General features: G+C 37.0%; 1 protein-coding gene across 1 annotated transcript; it reads left to right on the forward strand.

Annotated features, from left to right (window-relative positions):
• LOC126797780 (delta(14)-sterol reductase) lies at positions 1–10,348 on the forward strand. Its single transcript, XM_050524504.1, is given in 14 exon segments — positions 1–288; positions 1,429–1,546; positions 1,666–1,736; positions 5,647–5,703; positions 6,091–6,182; positions 6,751–6,798; positions 7,146–7,266; positions 7,472–7,518; positions 7,843–7,928; positions 8,139–8,158; positions 8,840–8,892; positions 8,965–9,084; positions 9,864–9,933; positions 10,015–10,348. Coding segments are annotated over 14 exon segments (1,089 nt in total). The 5' UTR covers positions 1–252; the 3' UTR covers positions 10,165–10,348.
• The last annotated feature ends 10,388 nt before the right edge of the window (positions 10,349–20,736 follow it).

Here is a 20,736-nt window from a genome sequence, read left to right on the forward strand (position 1 = left end):
CCAATTGGTGAACTATATGGTGATGTAAAATTACAAGTGCAGGGAGGTGTGTGAATTCCACGAATGCCAAAATGAAACCAAACCCTGAATTTTTTATGGGAAATTTGTTTTCCAGGGAGTCCACAATCCCCATCTAACGGCTGCAGTTGTTAATTTTTACGGAGATCCTCTCCCAAGTTTTACAGAGGCGGGCTCCAAAAAACCATAGCTGCCTGCAAGTCCTCACACTTACCTTGGCACTCATACGAAACCATGGATCTCCATCTCCTAATCCCATCACTCACCTCTGTGAGTATCCCATCTCCAATACCCCACCACACCTTCTTCTCGTTTTTTTCTTATTTTTTAATTCACTGTTTCTCTTGTTACTCATACGAAACCATGGATCTCCATCTCCTAATCCCATCACTCACGTCTGTGAGTATCCCATCTCCAATACCCCACCACACCTTCTTCTCGTTTTTTTCTTATTTTTTAATTCACTGTTTCTCTGATTGGAAAAATGGTTAATAAATTATTTAAAATTAAATTTTAATTGATTAATTAAATTAAGTTAAATTTATAATTAATCAAAGATGAACATAGATTTGAGTTCTCCATAATGAGAGCTACAAGATCATAAGTTTGTTTGTATAATTTGGTTTGTGGGTGAATAAGAAATTGTCATTCAAAGATAACTATTTTGAATGAGGGAACCACATTGAAAAATAGAAGTGTTGAAAAGACTTTATATAGAATCTATTGTGTATGGATTGTAAAGTGTGTAAGTCTATTTATACTCTCTCGCGCACGCGCGAAGGGGGGTGCAAATCTCATGTCACAAGGGAAACTCGTGCGATCTGCGGACACGAATGCCTCAGCAAATTGAGGATCAGATTCTTCTTTTGTTTCAACTATAAACTGAAAACGTTATTATGTGTTATGGAGAATTGTAACAGATTGAAATCATTGCTTGTAACTCATATATGTTATGATCTTTTGATTTCTATAACAACCATCTTATTAATTGCTGATTGCAAATCCTCACTATATAAATAGTCACCATCTTTTCTGTGTAAATTCATCCATCAAAAACACATTATGCTCTCCCACTCTAAAAGTTCTTAGCTGTTCTCTGGTGATAGAAAGAGGTACATTTCGAGTTCGTTGAGGGTTCTAGTTAGTAGTGCAACTTCTTAGAATCGTTGTATCATGAGAGACAAGCGCCAAGCATCCTTGCACCAGTAGAGGAGGCGTAAACATCTTAAGGACAATGTGGTATCACACACGTCTCGACTAGTTCTTCCATCACCAATCGTTCGGTATTTTGGTTGAATTTCTTTTCGTGTTCTTCGTTATTAGAATTACATGTTTAATTTCTGTTTTATAATTATTTATAATTCAATTTATTAAATTATTTATATCACTGTTTCTCTAACAACTCTACAAGTTGCTATACTAGCATTCTTCTTCGCTTACTTTGCCGTTGCCCGATATATACTCCCAGAAAAACTCGTCCCGGACACCGTATTGCAAGATGGCTCTCGTCTCCATTACCGCTGTAATGGTCAGTCGGGCTCGTCCCTGGTCCCCGTGTTTTTACTCAATGCGCGCCAAAGTGTTTGATGAAAATGTCTGACTATGTCTGATGGATTTGTTTTTCACTTTTTTGGTCAGGTGTATTAGGTCTGCTGTCGCTTCTCATTCTCGCTGGGATTCTCGGAGCTGCTTCCAAGTTGGATATCATATCACTTAATGTATGTGATCACTACTTCTATGCTGTTTCTTTCCGACTTCAAGTCTCAAATGCAGCTGTACAGTTGTAATTGAAAGATATATTACTCATTTCTATTCATCTATACACACTAACCCTATATATAAGCTAGAGAATATACACTTTTAACAATCTATTCCTTAATTCTCTCCGTAAATCACATATCCCTTAAGTTGGCGCATACATATCAACAATGACCAACTTACTAAGTAAATCATAAAAAGTCGTATTGGACACTCTTTTTGTGAGCATATTAGATAGGTTCTCTTCTGTATGGACAAAAGAAAAACTGATGATTTTTGCGTCTAGCTTCTCTTTTATAAAATGACGATCAACTTCCACATGTTTTGTACGATTATATTGCACATGATTCTGTGAAATATCAATAACTGTCTTGTTGTCGCAGTATAGCTGCATAGCACACTTAGGCTTAATACCCAAATCTTGTAGCAAATTTCTAAGCCATAATAATTTGCACACTCCCTGAGCCATACCTATGTATTCTGCTTCAGCACTAGATCGAGCTACCACTTTTTGTTTCTTACTCTTCCATGTAACAAGATTACCTCCAACAAAGGTAAAGTACCCTGATGTGGATCTCCGATCTGTAATATTTCCAGCCCAATCTGCATCTGTGAAGCCGCAAACCTCAAGGATATTATCATGTTTAGAGAACATTACTCCTCTCCCTGGCGCTGACTTCAAAAACATCAAAATCCTTACAACAACATCCATGTGGTCCACACTGGGATTATGCATGAATTGACTCACTACACTTACTGCATACGCAACATCTGGTCTGGTATGTGATAAATAAATCAGGCGTCCAACTAGCCTCTGATAACGAGGTTTTTCAGTAGGCACTTAATCCGAATATTCAGCTAACCGATGGTTCTGCTCAATAGGAGTATCAATGGAAGTGCAATCCAGCATACCGGTCTCTGTTAGTAGATCAAGGATGTACTTCCTTTGATATAGATAGATACCATTACTCCCCCGGGCTACCTCAATGCCTAAGAAGTACTTGAGTGTACCTAGGACTTTCATCTCAAACTATGTGGCTAGCTGTTTCTGTAATTTATCCACCTCAACAGTATCATTCCCAGTAACTACCATATCATCAACATATATAATTAGGGTTGTTACATTTCCTTGTTGATGTCTGAAAAATAATGTATGGTCTGAATTACTCTGTCTGTAGCCAATTCTCCTCATGAATTGTGAGAATCTTCCAAACCAAGCACAAGGTGATTATTTAAGACCATACAAAGACTTTCTCAATCTGCACACAAAGTTACTTGGAAAATAGGCCGCATATCAAGGTGGAAAATCCATGTACACTTCTTCTATAAGTTCTCCATGAAAGAATGCATTCTTAACATTAAACTGTCCAAGTGGCCAGTTTAAGCTAGCAGCACAAGAGAGCAATACACGAATAATGTTCATTTTTGCAACATGTGCAAATGTATCATCATAGTCTATGTTATATGTCTAGATGAACCCTTTTGCTACTAGGCGTGTTTTATACCGGCTTACTGACCCATCTGAATTATGCTTCATTGTAAACACCCAGCGACATCCCACAGTCTTCTTGTCATGTGGTGGAGATACAAGCTCACAAGTATTGTTCTTTTGTAATGCTTACATCTCTTCCTCCATTTCTTTCCTCCATTTTGGATCTCCCAATGCATCATGCACTTTGTTAGGTACTGATACAGTAGATATTTGATTCACAAATGATTCATATGACTTAGAGAATCTTTTGGTAGACATAAAATTTGTCACATGATACTTAGCTTTAGCTTGAATGGTAGGTTCATATTTTTTTGTTGGCTGACCCCGAGTAGACCTATTTGGCAAGACATATTGTCTACTATTAGCTTCACTAGTATTAGCCCCAATAGAATGACTAATCTCAAATGAGTGATCTTCCGTACCAAGGGAGCATTAGTCAGGTGCACAAACAGTAGTACGGGAGACATGAGAGGCAGTTGTGTTGTCATCTTCTGGTACCTGAATCTCTGGAGTGACTACATCAGAATCATTCAGAGGTGTCTGTGTAGCTGACACATTGGTAATCTCAATTGAACCTGTCACCATATCTACTGGCTTACTTGTCTCCCCCTCTTCATGATATATATCTTTAAAATATGAATTCTCCCACTGAAGAGCAGTATCGGAAGAGGAAAAATAACTCATGTCCTCAAATAAAGTAACATACATAGTGACATAGTACTTCCTAGTAGACGGATGATAGCACCGGTACCCTTTCTGATGTCCGCCATACCCAACAAACACACATTTAACGGCTCGGGCATCCAACTTAGACCTCTAGTGTTTCGGAAGGTGGACAAAAGCAATACAACCAAAAACACGGGCAGAAAGAGTATGAAAAGAGGGTAAGGAGACATGGGATGCAAGCACCTCATATGAGACTTTTCCTTGAAGGACACGACAGGGAAGGCGATTAATGAGGTGGGCGAAAGTGATGACAGCATCACCCCAAAGGTACTTAGGCATATGGGCACTGAAAAGAATACACCGAGCCATATCAAGTAAATGACGATTTTTCCCAGAATATCCATTTTGCTTAGGTGTGTAAGGACACGTCGTTTGATGAACAATTCTGTGTTTGTTAAAGAACTCCTGAAAGACATGATTCACATATTCCCCCCCCCCCCATTATCAGAACGAAGAATTCGAACTGTGACATTATATTGTGTTTGGACAATGTTATAGAAGGCTTGAAAAGCTGGGAAAACCTCATCTTTAGTTTTGAGGAGAACAATCCATGAAAGACGGGTGCAATCATCAATAAATGACACAAAATACCGCATCCCTGACACAGTAGATTCTTTGGAGGGTCCCCAAATATCAGAATGAATTAATTCGAAAGGAAGAATACGTTTATTAGAAGTACTAGGGGAATAAGTAGATCGATGACTCTTCCCTAAAACACATGTCTCACACAGTAAAAGTGACTCATCCACACTAATAAACAAAGTATGCATAGATTTTTTCATAACACTAAAGGATGGATGCCCTAAGCGACGATGTCATAACCAAACTTCACTTAGCTTGTTAGAAGTGGATATTAAAGCTGTCCGAGACTGTGCCCCTAGTTTTTCCCCAGCATATGTCTGATCCAGATGAAACAGCCGGCCCCTCAGATACCCCCGACCAAGGGATACCAGCCGAGCTCCAGGGAAGGACTATGCTACCAAGGGAAGGATACCAGCCGAGTTCGCACCCAAAAAAGTAAAAATAAAACCCAGAAAAACAAGCAGAGCTCTGATACCAAATTGAAAGATATATTACTCACTTATATTCATTTATACACACTAATCCTATATATAAGCTAGAGAACATACACTTTTAACAATCTATTCCTTAATTCCCTCTTTGATTCACAGAGAGTCATTCACGCTAACAGTTGTATAAGGTGGGTTTAAAAAGTTGGGAAGATTGAAGATTGATATTTAAAATTTTAAATATATGCGCAGAATTGGATTAGTATCGACTATCGAGTGCCATTATGACAGACAAGTGTACTAGCTAAAATGGGATTTATGATTTTCTTTTTATCTGATAAAAGGCAAAAGTGAAAAAGTTCAAGCTGAACCTAAAAATGCTACTGACAGTTTGAGCTGTCGTTTATGTGCTGGGTGCATACTCCTAAACTCATCCAAACTGCATACAGCAGTTATATCTCATTTTTCATTTGTCACTGAAATTGGTTGTTTTGTTATCTTAGTAATAGGTCATTTTCCATGGGACTGAACAAAGTTGAAATATCCAAATCTGTATATTAATGGGGATTATGGGGATATTACTTTTTAATTTTTTTTGTTGTATGTGTATATTAACTATTAAGATCAATCGATTGTTTGCAGGTACTAGCAGATAGAGGACTTGAGCTATTATCCACAACTTTGGTGTTTAGTTTTCTGGTAAGTTGACAATCTAATGACAGTTTTTTTTCTATTTTAATTTTCCAGTTGTGGCATTTTAAATAGATACTTGTATTTATAGTTTTTGAAGAACATGAACATATCTTACATCGATATACTTGTTCGAGATGTAACTTTTCCTTATTACAACTCATTGTGATAACTGCCAGAGGAATATGGTCAGCTTCTGAACGTTGTTGATTTGCTTCTCATATGGAAAAGCCTCCCAATGCACACCACAACATCACAGGATTCACAGCAAGATCTCATTACTCCACATCCATTCTGATTTTACTCTGTGAAACCATATCATTCATTTCCAGTAGATGAGTAGTTGATCATTCTGATTATGTTATCTTCTATGGTCTATTTTATTTCTTAAGCTAGGTCGCACTTGTACTTTACGTTGTTGGCTGCCAATCAAGCAACCACAGTTCTTCCTTAAAGCCTCATGTGTCTGGGAATCTTATAGATGATTGGTAATTTAACAAAATCTATTAGTTCAAAGCAATCTCCATTTGGAGAAACAGTCTCATGTTCATTTATACTGGTGTAACAAAAAAAGTTTTCTATACTATGATGGGGACATAGAAAACTAATTTCTCGAGTCCTCTTTATCTTACCTACTTTATAAGATTTCTTGCACTTTTTTTTATAAGAAATCTAGTGAAGAAGATGTGCTATGCAAGATATCATACATGAACTTTAGTATATTGCCTTTTGTTGGATCGCAGAATTTAAACTCCCAGGTTCTGACATTTGCTGCTAAATTTTGTATTACTATTATGATCAACAGAACTTCCTTAAACTTGTAAAGATCATTATCAATAATATTTTTATACATTGATAAATAATGTTTATAATTTTATATCCACAGGTGGAGATAAATTTTTATCTAGAACCAATATTGTGTTGTTATAAAAAGAATCCTTGATTAAAAAAAGTTATTGCTTAAATTGAAATATTCCATTTCTCTATTTGCTTCAATCTCTAAGTGAATTGATCGTACAATAATTTTAACATGAACACTCTGACTTGGTTTAATAGGCGGTTTGGAATACAGCTGAACCCTCATTTTATGGGCATCGACCTCAAGTGAGTAATCTAGTCTTTAATATTTGTGTCAGCATCCTATTTACTCCCATGAAAGCAGTATTAACTACTATAAATCTATAACAATTACCATAGTTTCTTATCCGTATGATGTCTTGATCCCCTGTACCCCAGTATAATATAGCATTCTATCTCTAAACGCAGTCTGGCTGTGAATCCTTTAATCTTTCTCACTTTCGGTTTATTTTTCACTCATATTGTGCAAGAATTCGTCATTACAAGATTACTATCTCTATGAAAGTTTAGGCCTGAACTAGATGAGATGAATATTTGGTCTGATACTATGCTGTAATTGAAGCCTGTAAAGCTGATAATATTATCTTCTGTAGGTTTTTCTTTGTTAGAGCTGGAATGATGGGTTGGCTATTTATCAGTCTTTCAATTTTCGCAAGAAGTATCGGAGAGGGCACGTTGAGTCAATCAATGGTCCTCTTTCAGTTATTCTGTTCGGTAATCTTGGACTCATTTTTAGATGTGTAAATATGTAGGCTTATCGTACTTTAGCGTATAAATAGTGGGCACATGTTTCTATCTGTGGTGCGCTGTACGTCCACAAAACTTTTATGGTGCTTAGTATACTCATTGTAAATTCTCATCCTTGCCTACTGATCATTCTGCTTATACTGAAAATTATTTCCTCATTTTTTTCTTCCAGATATGCATTCTGGACTACTTTATTCATGAGGAGTACATGACCTCCACGTAAGTGCATTACCATGGTTGCATCATTCAATTGTTGTTATTTCTATTTAATGAAGAAGCTTTATTTTCCTCAATCATTTTTAAATGCTCTTACCCTCCCAGACAGAACTACCACATGCTATTCCAAAATATCTGACCAGTGTCACCATTTATTTATTTGTCAATCTGTTTTCATATAAAAAGAATTCAGATAGCTTGATCAGTAATATTTCTTCCTGTATTCTGTTTCATTGTTGCTTTGATGATCAAGTAACATGTTTATTTTGGTTTTTTATATTGATTTATTTGCATATCCACTGTATTTTGACATGGTTTCTTTCACAGATGGGACATAATTGCGGAGAGATTGGGCTTTATGCTGGTATTTGGAGATCTAGTCTGGATTCCTTTCACTTTCAGCATCCAGGCATGTAACACTGGACTTGAATTTGAATAAATTAACTGGTTTTGTATGTTCCCATACATTTTTTTTATGTCAAAACTCAGATTTACCATTGCCAGTGAACTGTAATAGTAAACACACATCTAGGTTTTGGGAAACTGAAGAGTGATTGTTGAGCAAAAATTAAATCCCGAGTTGTAGGGCTATATTTATCTGCATTTTTATATCTTGTTATAAGGCTGGTGGCTTCTGAGCGATGTTCTAAAACTCGGTCAACTCAGCCGAGTACTCGGTACTCGGCTGGTTACTGAGGCGATTTTGACCTACTCAGTGCCTCTACTCGGCGGGAAGAAAATCGGCCGAGTAATCGGGTCCAAATCGGTCAGAAAAAAAAAACAAGATTTTAGGGTTGTTTCGGATCTTCCTAGTGAAAGGGTTGGAGAGGAATCGGGAGTGGATGGTGGCTTAGAGCCTAGGAGAGGTCCTAGAATCCAAGAAATTAGGGAACTTGATGAGGATGATTTTATATCCGATGATGAAGATGAGATAGATGACTTGAGTTTTGATTTTGAGTCGGATTCGGAGAGAGTACAAGATGGATATGGAGAAGAAGAATTTAAGGCATAGTTACATATGCTTGGGATTGTTTGCAAGAATTGAATTTGGTTTTCTTTTATTACTTATGTTATTGTAATGGACTAATAATTATTTTTATTTTTTATATATTATTATCTCTTAAATATTGTAATATTTTATGGACTATTTTTATTATTTTGGGCATTATATATTAGATTATATGTTTTAAAAATAATTAAAAAAATCCAGAAATTAGAATCCGAGTACTCGGGGAGTACTCGGCCGAGTACTCCTCTACTCGCTACTCACCGGCCGACCGACTACCGAGTAGCGAGTTTTAGAACCTTGCTTCTGAGTGACTAGGTTGAGTTAAGAACAGCCGCTGTTATTGCAAATTGCTTCACTTTTATTATCGGGTAAGTTTCTATCAACATATGTTTATCTTCTTTCATAATGTCGTGTTGAATTTTATAATACATGCTGGACAGGTACCTAGTATTTAGAGGAACCAACAAGCAAAAGCATGTTTTTAAGAAAGATTCCAAAGCGCCTATCTGGGGTAAACCTCCAACTGTCATTGGGGGAAAGTTGCTTGCTTCTGGTTATTGGTGAGCTTTCTTCATCGGTAACATCTATTGTTTCTAATTCTAATCAATATTTTCATCATGTTATAATTGGAAGATAAAATTAATGAAGTTGAACAAAAGCCAAGGTAATGGTAGTGCATCGTCATATAAAGGTGACACTGTAAGCAACTTTGTCTCTTGGATTACTGAATGCAGTTGTAGAATTTTATTTCGTTCCAGAATTCTTCTAGGAAAAAGAAATGAGTGAATATAGTTTCAGAATCAAAAACAGATCAACAAATGATTTGGATTTATCAATAAGCTATCAATAAGAACTATGGTAACTGGATCATTCACCCAGCAATCTAACTCTTTTGTGAATGATATAATAGAGTTATTGGACTCTGAATACATTATGGTAAAAAGGACACCTGCCTGGACTGCTTCATAATGGAATCTGAACTCATGAAAATTCGAGTAATTTGAAAAGTGAAACTGATGTTTTATTCAGCATCTTATCCACCCTGCTAATGTCTGTTAACAAGTATCAGAACTAAACAATAGAAACTTGCCATATTTTGTATTGTTGAAATTGGGGGTTGACTGGCTTATGCCCATAGTTATTGGTTTAGGCGCATAAATAGATATGTTGAGCATTACCTCTGGATGTATGAGTCTGTATCTCATCACAATAGTATGATCTTGACTGTCCAATGCTGGGGCCAACAATTTGCGTTGCAAGCAAAAAAAAATCATATAAAAAGTTGGGGAATTCATGATGTTTCATCACATTCGCACTCTCACATCCTATTTTTGTGCAGGGGAATTGCAAGACAGTTTAATTACCTTGGGGACTTGTTACTTGCACTGTCTTCTAGTTTACCTTGTGGGGTGAGGTAGGCTTTTACAAACTTTAATTCTAATTTCTTCTCAAGACAGGAAGTTTCTTTTTAACACTCACTCACTTTGCAGTTCTCCAGTCCCATATATCCAATATATCTTCTCATTCTGCTTATTTAGAGAGAAAGAAGAGATGAAGCTCGCTGGGCCGAGAAGTATAGGGATATCTGGGCAGAATACCGCGGACTGGTTCCATGGAGAATATTACCCTACGTTTATTAACAAGCATTCTCTACAGTAACTTAACATATCATGATGGCGTAGCTGCGATTATGATCAAAATGCCGAGCGAATGTAGCTGAACCCCATGCACTCTTGTTTGTACCAAATGACTACAATTTTGAATACACTAATCATATAGTGCTCGTGTTCCGTCTTAGTGACATGAAAATAAATCCAGAATGGAACATAAATATCTGTCCATTTTTCCTGTGTTTCAACACTGAGGCTATGCCATTTTTTCCTTCTTTACTTTTTCCTTGAATAAAATTGACAGCATTTGTTTCCACCAATAGGGTTACACCGTTACAATTAGTATGAGAAAGACCTGACCTACCTTTCCAGTCTAAAACACACATCAATTGAGTTATCTCTGTTGGAGATGAGAGATTCCACATCTAAGAAGTGACAAATAAAATAAAGCTTATAAGTGGATGGATAATAACCAATTGTACCGATGCATTTTGTGATTAAAACCCAACACCTGTGAGGTGGCTAAGTTGAGACAATATCGGTACAGTTGGTCCACGTGCCACGTTTGTCGCTGTTTAACATGGTATCAGAGTGGGTCTCTCTCCAGTCGCGCCTCCAATATGTCGTGGGCCCGAGTTGGGTGCTACTTTGTCATGGGCCCAAGATAGGTGGCATTATCATGTCATCGGAGAGTTTCCGATCGGATGGTCACCAAGTGTCGTTGGTTACTTGACCTTAGTTTATTTCATCTCAGTATGTGGGATGTTAATTTGTCACTTGCAGACCTAAAAATTAGGTTGCACATGAGGGGGTGTGTTGGAGAGGAGAGATCTCACATTTAAGAAGTGACAAAGAAAATAAAGCTTATAAGTGGGTGGATAATAACCAATTGTATCGAGGCCTTTTGTGATTAAAACCCAACACTTGTGAGGTGGCTAAGTTGAGACAATATCGGTACAGTTGATCCACGTGCCACGCTTGTCGCTGTTTAACAATCTGTCCCGTACGATACTACAAAGATTACCAAAAATTGGCAACGGGCATACCAAGTCATGGCAAATCCTGGAATGAAGAATTTGCTCTCTAGATCAGACCTTGTATCATAGCTTTGTGATTGTTGAAGAATGTGCTCTCTAGATCAGACCTTGTATTATAGCTTTGTGATTGTTCTATCGCTGCTGTGAGTGAAAGCCTGTGGACCTGTGACATCGTGATGCATTTGCTTCAGTCATAGTGAAGTCGCTTTATGCACGGTTGTATGATCACGTACAAAACAAATCCATTTAGAATGAGTGAGAAGAAAATCTCAATATTTTTCTTTTTCGAAAAGCTGAACCAGATGAAACACTAGGAACAAAGACGGGGAGAAAAGAAAACTAGATTGCAGGGTCCATTCTATCATGCCTAAGAATGTCAGCAATGAAATTAACTGATCGAGATAGAACGCTGGTAACAAAGACAAGGACGCGGAGACAAGAAACCTAAATTGCAGAGTCCATTCTATCATGTCTAATAATTTATCAGCAACAGATTTAGCTTTCATGAAAATATGTCTGAACTCAATGAACAAAATATGAGCCACAAGACGATTGTCCTCTTAAGCTGCTTGTTTTCTCCAAGGAGTTGGAATTTGTTGAGCACGCAATCGATGAGAACTTTAGGATCTCCCTCCGCCCAAATGTGAGTTTGTTAGAGCACCTGCACCGGCGAGCAAAAGAGGAGGTGGTTGCTTGAGCACCGACTGGGACTGGCAGGTTTGCTCGAGCAAACTTTTCTCCGGCGATTGCTCGACCGCTTGGCGGAGCCCACAACACGTTGGTGACGTCAGACACATTTAAATTTTGTTCTGTTAGGTGCGTGCAATGCACGCGCCAGTAAAAGATAAAAAAAATAACAAGCCAATGAATGTCTGACACGTGGCTTACTGAATATAGAGTACCTTAGATATATTCCGTCAACCAGATAATAAGTTGTGGTGTACCTCTGTCTGTGGACTTCATAGACGACAGTTGAGCCTCTTCCGGCAATGATCTTTGAGAACACATTTGATATGTGGAGGCGTGGAGCACATTAATGTCATTTTTAGCTCCAGGACACCCAAAAAAACTGTGTCATATCCACATATCATACGAGGTCAACGCCTCTAAGATAACCGTTGGGCGACCCTTTCGCTCCGAGTATGCCCCTTGATAAGCGGTTAGGCAGTTCTTCCACTCCTAGTGCATGCAGTCGATGCTTCCAATCAAACCTGGAAAACATCGGCATTCGCCTTTAGCTAGTAGTCGCATGAGGTCTGTCAGTGTTGGACTGCGGAGGTATCTTGGACTATAAAAGTGAACCACTTGGCTGCAAAACTCCTTCATACATTACAGGGTAGTCGATTCCCCCATCCTTGTAATTTCAATACACTGATCTGCGGCTGGCCCATACGCTAGCATTCGTAGAGCCCCGATCATCTTTTGTTGGGGAAGTAGCCCTAGCAAACCAGTGACGTCTTCTCTTTGATGCCAAGACAGGTCGTGGTTGTAAAGGTCCGTCATGATAATGTTGAATCAGTCTTTACTCATCCTGTACCTTCGGCGAAAGTCTTGAGCGTCGAAGATATTGGACGTTCGATGAAGTAATCTTCCATTAGATTGCGTCCCCTAAATAGCCTCTGACGTGGCTTATTCGGTTTTTTACCGCGACGTGAACTGCTTGGTCGTGTTGCTTCCGCCATGACCACATGATTGACAAATGATTGCTCCATATCATCATTCTCTTCTTGTTGACGTTGTCTCCGCTTGAAAAAATTGTGGAAGCTGAAAAGATTCATCAAAGTGAGGAACAATGAATTGTTCAAGTAAATTGTAAATAAGTGTGTAAAAAAATCGATTTACTTGAGCAAAATATAAAATCGATTTGAAGCAAAATTTACTACTGGGCCCACATTTTGCTTGAACAAACCCATATGGGTCGGATGCTCTTATGCCATCACGGAGAACAGTTGCTTAAGCAACAAGGACTCAGATTTTGGTTGATAAAAAAAAACGTCAATTCCTTCTCCATAAAAATGAACCGTCTTGTTTTGGACTATCGTTACATCAATTTTTTTTTCTTCAAGACATTTGCTGGCACTAGAGCATTATGTGACAGATTGAGAAAGTTGTGGGTGGTCCAAGAAATGGCAGATGGAGCAAGCGGTGCTCGAAAAGTTGTTGCATGATGAGATTGATGCACATTTTTAGGAGCAGAATGATGTGGGAATGCAATAGCCCTAAAATTGTTGATTCATCAATATAGCCAATTAATAATGCATCATCGAAGAAGAAGCCAACTAAAAGTCTGATATGTTCTGATGCCCATTTCGATTATTGTAAGTGTGTGGTTGCTTTGTAGTTGAGGAAGAGAGCATCCTTCTTTTTTCAATTGCTTAGTTTCGCGGTAGCTCTCGGTCAAATGCAGAGCCACAGGCAAATTGAGTAAGGAGAGGGTGGTGGGTGGGTATGGCCCCCCTCTTGTTGTCTCTTTTATTTTATTTTCTTCATCTCTATTATTAATGGTCTGTCTCTCACTCTCTTTCGTCCCTATCACTCGATTGTGAAGAAAGACAATGGAAGAGGTCCCCTGCAATAAAAGAAGATGGCTATGGACTAACCTCCATGGCTGAACAATCATCTCCTCGAAGATTTATGGAAACTTGCAAACCATAAATAAAGAATGGAAGATAGTCCTATCTTTTACTCCACCTTAATTGTTTTTGATTAAAACTTGTATTTTTGTCATTATAAGGTGATGGTAAAAAAAATAATGCATTTTTGGATCCGGTCGGAGACAGAAAAGTGGTAAATATTGTCATAGCGTTCCATGAGATTTAGAAAGGAGCGCGAGCCTGCGAACTGGTTGCAAGTACTCGTAGCCGTTGTAGGTGAAAAGAAGAAAATGCACCCGCAAGCTATAGGGATGAGCCTTCACATTTTTTTCGAAGAACTTCGGTAATATTTCTCTGCAATGTCGAATCAAATTTTCTTGATCAAGGTTGGATGAAGGTTCAGGACATGAAAATAAGAACTTCTGGTGACTAGGAATGTAAGAAATTTCAATGGTTTGAATGTTGAGCTTGGAAACTATAGACTTTAGGAGATCACATGAGATGCATAAAAGGGGAATTAGGTCTTTTCCACTTTCAAATTCTGGAGTTAGATAAAATGAATATGGGCTGTCATATTGACTCAACTGAAACAGATGTAATATGGGCCTATCAATCGCATATTATTCAGTAAACACATATTTATAAGGTTCTAACAAAAACAATCTTATAGCCTAGTTAATAAAATCAAGATATACACAACTTTCTAGAGCAATTTATAGCACTCTGAATAACAAATTGAATAATGATGCAAATACTTGAATAATTGGTATTGTGACCAGATTCAAATTGTTCTAATTCGACAGAAGGAACGAGCTTCTGCTTTGCCATTTTCTCTGCCAGAATGGAAGCCCAAAGCACTTGAAGTCAGCAAGGAGAATGGACCACGCCACCAAATTCTAGATTTGATGGCTAATTTTTTTTTCAAATAACTTAAATGCTACAAAGAGTTAGGCCTCATCATTTAACCCGCGGAGACTCACAAGCCCGATGGGTTTTTATCCAATCCGGCCCGTGATAAAACTTGCTTTCGTGAATAGAGAGCCGGGCTTAGATTAGAAGTGTGAAACCCGACCCGCCAAAAACCCGTAAGGCCCGGCCCATAAAAACCCGCCAAATAATATATATATATATATATATATATATATTCTATTAGGTTTAGAATAAAACTAACGCATTATGAAACAACTATATAAATGAAATTTCTCGAGATCGATCAACACTAGCTGATATGATCGATACATATATTTAGTGACCTTGTAAATATTTCATTCAATTCGGACTTCGTTTGACCGTCGAAATTTCTAATAAACCGAAAACAACACTAATATGCCATAAAGAAAGACTCATTACCAAAATACGAACACCGAAAGCCGTTTAAATATTTGAAATCACCTAATTTTTGTCACCGATCAATGGGAATTTTAATATGTCAAAACGCCTCTTTTTTTGTTGACCGCAGATACGGACGGTTAAACAATGTTCAAAACGGACGAAATTTTTACGGGTTCCCTCAATATATATACTGATCACATTTACTAGTGTCGATCGACCATATTTCAAACTAGAGTTATCAATCACCGAAGTGTCTATTAATGTATCATAATCTTTATATTAGATTTATAATAAAACTATCGTATTATGAAGCGACTATATGAATGAAACTTCTCGGGATCGATCAATACCAACTGATGTGATCGATATATATATTTAGTGACCCTGTAAAAATTTTATCTAATTCGGACCTCATTTGACCATTAGAATTTCTAGTAAACCGAAACACCACTAATGTGCCCTAAGGGATGACCCATTACAAAGATGCCAACGCCGAAAACCGTTTGCATATCTGAAATCACCTAATTTTTGTTACCTATCATGCACGGTCGCACCGAGGAAACTCATTTAGCAAAACCCTAGTTAATGGGGTTTCAATATGTCAAAACACCTCTTTTTTTATTAACCGTAAGTACGAATGGTTAAACCATGTTCAAAACGGACGAAATTTTTACGGGGTCTCTAAATATATATACCGAGCACATCTGCTGGTGTTGATCGACCAGATTTCGAACTGGAGTTGGTGATCGCCTAAGTGTTCACTAATGTATCATAACTTTTATATTAGGTTTAGAATAAAACTATCGCATTATAAAATGACTATATGAAAGAAACTTCTCATGATCGATCGACACCAGCTGATGTGATCAGTATATATATTTAGTGACCCTATAAAAATTTCATCCAATGCAGAACTCGTTTGACTGTCGGAATTTTCAGTAAATCGAAAACACCACTAATATGCCCTAAGGAATGACCTATTACAAATATGCAAACGTCATTTGCATATCTGAAATCACCTAATTGTTGTCACCGATCATGTGTGGTCGCAACGAAGAAACTCATTTAGCAAAGCCTCAATCAACGTGGTTTTAATATGTCAAAATGTTTCTTTTTTTATTGACCTAGGTACGGACGCTCAAACCATGTCCAAAACAGATGAAATTTTTACAAGATCTCTAAATATATATATATCGATCACATATACTGGGGTTGATCAACAATATTTCAAAACTATAATTTATTTGTGACTTTTTTTAGAATGTTTTCTAATAATTCTTTTCTTGTTTCAAACCCTTAAATTAGAATATTATGTTTTTTTCTAATACAAGCACGGTCAGGCCCGACCCGCAAAAGTCTGTTTTAGATCTTCATATTTGTAAAAATACTCAGCATAGCCCGTCACTTATTTAAATATACTAAGACTCATGTCGGGCCGTTGATGAGCCCTACAACGAATCCTACTTGAATCGAACACTGTTTCTCATTTAAGAAGAGATCCACTAGACCATGTGGCACTAGACAGACAATAATCACAAGATTTATAGCGGGATCACTTTGGGCCCATTAATTTCAATTTTAGGCCTAAAGATGCATTTACAAATAGCACCACTACATACTAAAACCTCAAGAGTATGAGCCATGATAGGCCTAAGAGTGGAATGCATCATGTACAAATCAATGAAAGACATCTGCTCCGATCTTTATGTGCAATTGTGAAAACATGTGAAAATAATGGGCGAGGGGCATAGACAGCCAAACAAAGTACACTCATTTTAAACTCGGCGGACGTTAAAAGCATCATGTATAAAGCATCAATCAATTTGCATATTAGATTGGAACGCCCTTCACATTCAATACAGAGGATGGTAGGCTTTTCTGTGCAATTAGCAAACAATGCATATACTTCGTACCGACAAATAAATTGTGGAGCTTGCTTGGTGGAGATGCATCATTCTTGAAAGTAATGGTGAAGGAGACAAATGAGAGAGATAGAGAGGCAACTAATTAGCTGAAGTATGTGTATGGCAATATGAGCGACCAAGCATCTTGTGGGTGAATGGGTGTAGTTGTCCAGGGCTTTGGCTATGCTCTCTTTCCCACAAGGGTAAAAGCAAGAGTTTGAGAAGAAAGAACTCCATATGCACGTCTTACCATACTTGATTAGTTTCTTATCTCATTACACTCATCCTATTTTGCTAGAAATATGAAAGAGTGTTAAGTTTCTGGTGGCAAGTGGTTTTTGCGTGACCAGATAAATAATGAGTTTGCAGTACAAAACAAATCAATGTTATTCTCTTTTTAATATTTAAACTTGTATTATTTTTATTACTAAAAGGTAGAGTACTATTTGATATACTGGTATTTGTCTCCCCTTTATACGTAAGAGCACGTGAGTTTGACTTATAACACTTATTATAATATTTGAGTTCTTTGTTTGATAAAATTTATTACAAGACGTACAATAATACAAGCATCAACATTAAAATCTGCGCAGACATCTAATAAATGATAACTTAAGTATACTAAAACTTTTCGGCCATTGCAAATGCAAACCCGTCAAAAAAGCTCTTGCAAACCCTATACTAATTTTACCATTTTATGTCCAACAAGATTGCTCATCTATTAAATTAATACTGACTTAATTAATTATTTAACAAGGTATATATAATTTTATTTTAATTTTAATAAATAAAGTCAAATATGACGACACGGAATAGAATGTTCTAACAATCATTGTCAGGATGTTCGAGGTTACGAACAATCATTATCAACATGCTCGAGTTCGTAACCTCGTACGCACCTGACCCGCTACGTCAAAGTAGAAATCCCCCCTATCCATTCACCTAGAAAAATATTTATTCATTTCCCCAGTGGATGGAAAGGAATCTAGAAAAAGTCTCAGTGGGTAAATCTGATTCTCTCCTGGGACAGAATCAAATATCTACTGGGACCCGGCTCTGAAGAAATCAACAAATGCATGACAAAGCCCTGGCCGGCATGGATGACCGAGTGGACTGACACTTCACAGCAAGCAATAGAAAAAGTAACATAGAATTCTTTCACCTATTAACCCAGAATTTACGTTACTAATAGGGGAAAGGACATTATTTACAGCCAATGAGATGAGAGCAGAGGCCTGGAAGAACTGCCACGTGTCTGGGAAAGCTTTGAGGAAAATATGGGATAGATTCTATCTGGGTTTGGATGTGACAATGTGACATACAGAGTGAAGAAAAGGAACGGTTAGGCCAGTTTTTGTTCATTAAAATTGGCTCTGGTTGTGCGGACCGGACCGACTGACTTTGGCTGCAAACCACCAGACTAGATCATCTCATCAAGGTGATTTCCGGTTTTGTTCAATATGGAAGTTTGGATCTTAGCTACCGTTCTTTCGTACAATGTATAAAAGAAACCAAGCGCTACACGGATACAGTAAGAAATATTAGCTCTTTGATGATTAACCAGTTCTGATTCATAGAAAGATGCTGAAAAAACCAACATTTCTCGCAATATAATGAGGCACCAATGAAAAACCAGCTGTCTTATAAAGTAGATAGTGTGTGTGATGTGACTATGAACAAAACGAGGCACTACAATCGATGAAAATATGAAGCATGATGGAGTTTAAGGTTTTGGAGAAAGATGGTGTTGACGATGTCTAGATAGTCAACAGACACTACTTTTAATTTTTGCGTCGTTTTAATTTTTGAACGAAAGAGTCACGATAGTAACTTTTTATATACATCAAGAAGGAGATCGGAACAAGACCTATATAGAGCTTCATCTAAAATATTAGTCTTCAATTATGCTGGTGTAACTGGTAATATGATCTAATACAATCAGACTTGACGTATGCACTGATAAAACTAGTTGAGCCGATATAGAGCTAGCTCATTGATGTACTAAACAATGTGTCCTTGACATTTTGTTGCACTAACGAGATATAGACATTGTATTCTCCAAATTTATAAACAAGTAAGATCACACTAAAAAAATCGTATGATAATATATGCATATTGCCCTATATCTAACATATGAAATTTTGTTAGAGAGAAGTCCATCCAAACTTGAGATCTGTAAATATTTTTTAACTAAACTAAATCTAATTTGAAGACGAACTTCTATTAAACTAGCTCATCATCTATGAGTCACCTACGTATATATCTAGCCATCTAGGTAGACGTATATGTGTGTCTGTTAGCCAGATGACATTAGGACTTATAGGGCACTATTAATCTCAACATTTTAGAGTATGACATATAGCCTAAATTAAAATCAAGAAACAAGCATGTTAATACTCGGTTTTCTTGAAGATTCAGAATAAATTTCAAATGAAAACTCTCAAATCATTACGTGTTAGAAAAATAGATAGGATTCTCGTAATACATCCATCGTTGATGAGACATATATACGATTGTGATGAGAATATAAATTTATGTGACAAGATCAATAAATTAGGATCATTGGACCCTTATATGTACCAATAAGAGTTATTGTACTAAAAATAATGACACATGTATGCAACAATTTATGAGAAAATATACGACGCCTCTATAAAAGTTTGGATAAAACTGGTAAGATTGTAATTATTTTAATAAAATGACAAAATATATTTCAATGAGTTATTATTATTCATACATCTACAAATAACTATCATTTTTATATGAGTTTTTTTCATCAACAGTCCCTCAACTCTGGTGTACCTACCAATGTGATACCTCAACTCTTAATCGTACCAATGTGATACCCAGACTCTAGTATTGCTATCATTGAAGTACTTCCGTTAGTTTTTTTAAACTTTTCCGTTATCTTGGTGACGTGGCAGGTACGTGAGGCCCACAAAGAGGGTTAAAAGACAAAATTAACCTCATCTGAGAGGAGCAATGTTTTTCCCGCCATTTACCTTGAGAAAGACACCCAACAATTCCAATTTTTGTGCCAATTTTCCCTCTCTACTCCTTAATTTGTGTCTAATATCTAAACTAAAGAACTACCGCCAACCAGTCGACCACAATCTGATAAAACCTAGATCAATCTCATTTTTTATTTTTACCATAGCACTTGTTAAACTAACAGAATAAATATATAAATTTATATGGAACATCTCATTTCCACAATCTCATAAGAATATAAAAACACATAACTTAACGAAATTCAAATACATGTTTAAGTACCATTAGTTGCCACCTTTTATGTTGATCTGCCATGATTTTTGCTTGTAAGAACTAATGGTACATGTAGTTGAATTTTGTTAAGTTATGTGTTTCTATATTCTTATGAGATTGTGGAAATGAGATGTTCCATATAAATTTATATATTTATTCTGTTAGTTTAACAAGTGCTAGGGTAAAAATAGAAAATGAGATTGATCTAGGTTTTATCAGATTGTGGTCGACTGGTTGGCGGTAGTTCTTTAGTTTAGATATTAGACACAAATTAAGGAGCATGGAGTGAAAATTGGCGCCAAAATTGGAATTGTTGGGTGTCTTTCTCAAGGTAAAGGGCGGGAAAAACATTGCTCCTCTCAGATGAGGTTAATTTTGTCTTTTAACCCTCTTTGTGGGCCTCACGTACCTGCCACGTCACCAAGATAACGGAAAAGTTGAAAAAAACTGACGGAAGTACTTCAATGATAG

Source organism: Argentina anserina, chromosome 6 (genome assembly GCF_933775445.1).
Source record: "Argentina anserina chromosome 6, drPotAnse1.1, whole genome shotgun sequence".
In the NCBI taxonomy this organism is placed as follows: domain Eukaryota; kingdom Viridiplantae; phylum Streptophyta; class Magnoliopsida; order Rosales; family Rosaceae; genus Argentina; species Argentina anserina.